Source organism: Sinocyclocheilus grahami, unplaced genomic scaffold (assembly GCF_001515645.1).
Source record: "Sinocyclocheilus grahami isolate Dianchi unplaced genomic scaffold, SAMN03320097.WGS_v1.1 scaffold507.1, whole genome shotgun sequence".
Lineage (NCBI taxonomy): Eukaryota > Metazoa > Chordata > Actinopteri > Cypriniformes > Cyprinidae > Sinocyclocheilus > Sinocyclocheilus grahami.
In genome coordinates, this window is record NW_015505686.1 from 376,693 (window position 1) to 377,876 (window position 1,184).

Consider the following 1,184-nt stretch of genomic DNA (forward strand, 5'->3'; position numbering starts at 1 on the left):
TTTTAAAAAGTATAGAATTATATATCAGCTTTCAAATCTTTGTAGCTTACAAACTATTTATTTATTTGTGTTTAATTTATTTATCATCTTTATATTACTGCAGTAACATGAACATAATTATTGATTTATCAGTATTGGTCTGAATTTCAATATCTGTTCATCCCTCTTCCCAACTCTAGCCCAAACTAGTGTGAATCTTGTTGAGCATGACCTCCTGCAGAGTTTAAGAGCAATGTCTTCTTGAAGATGTTCCTCCAATGTTTCACACTTACCAGAGCTCCAGGAGTGCCCGGAGTGCCTGGAATACCCTGAAGAACAGAAGAAAAAAAGTTAGTGAGACAGGACAGAGGTATTGACACAAGAAAATCTCTAATGAGCAGCTCCTGTCTTCCTGAACAAGAGAATACATCCCTAATGAACTGCCTGAGATGAAAGAAGACCAAAGAAGAAGTTTCATTAGTTTGTGCTTAAGACTTAAGATTTGAGGATCGCTACATTGAATAAATAGGAAAATGTTATTGTTATGAAATATTAAATGTTATGACAGTATATGTCATCAAGTTGCATTTCCTATTTTTCATAAAAAAAATTAATAATGAATTAATAATTAACAATTAAAATGAATAATAAATGAATACTAAATAAATAATAATATATTAAATTAATAAATAAATAAATAATTAAAATGAAATGAAAAATTAACGAAGCATTTTACATTTTTGTGTATAATACACATCAGATAGCCAGTTAACACTGTTGGCAATTTCTCATATGAACATATCAAGAGGACTTTTCAAAATGTGTATTAGTCAAATCTTTTAATGAGCAGAAAGACTTGCATCTCTCCCGTCTCTGCCAGGTTCTCCTTGGGGTCCACGAGACCCCTCAGGACCCTCAGGACCAGGGGGACCAGGGATCGGTTTGGGATCCGGCTGTAACAGGTTGAAGGTGCAAAAGAAGGAAAACGATGAGTAAACATAAACATGAACGTTTTAGAATTAATTCGATTATTTGCTTTACCAAATATAATCAATGTTTCACTGAATGCCAAAATCAATAACTGGAAAGGCTGCAAATAATCACTCTCTCCCAAGAACCATAATTACTTTACATTTAGAATTTTGGGGCCAATTTTATTCTCTATCTATATAAATGAACTTGGTAAAGGAGTTGAGCCAGCAAAT

At 32.9% G+C, this 1,184-nt stretch overlaps 1 protein-coding gene across 1 annotated transcript in view; it reads right to left on the reverse strand.

The window, feature by feature from the left end:
- The window catches only part of LOC107554574 (collagen alpha-1(IX) chain), a 46,001-nt gene that overhangs the window by 20,128 nt on the left and 24,689 nt on the right, over positions 1-1,184 (reverse strand). Inside the window, exons 9-10 of the mRNA XM_016237136.1 lie at positions 840-932; positions 273-308 (exon numbers count right to left, since the gene is read on the reverse strand). Of these exons, the coding sequence (XP_016092622.1) occupies positions 273-308; positions 840-932 (129 nt within the window). The remainder of the gene's footprint in view (positions 1-272; positions 309-839; positions 933-1,184) is intronic.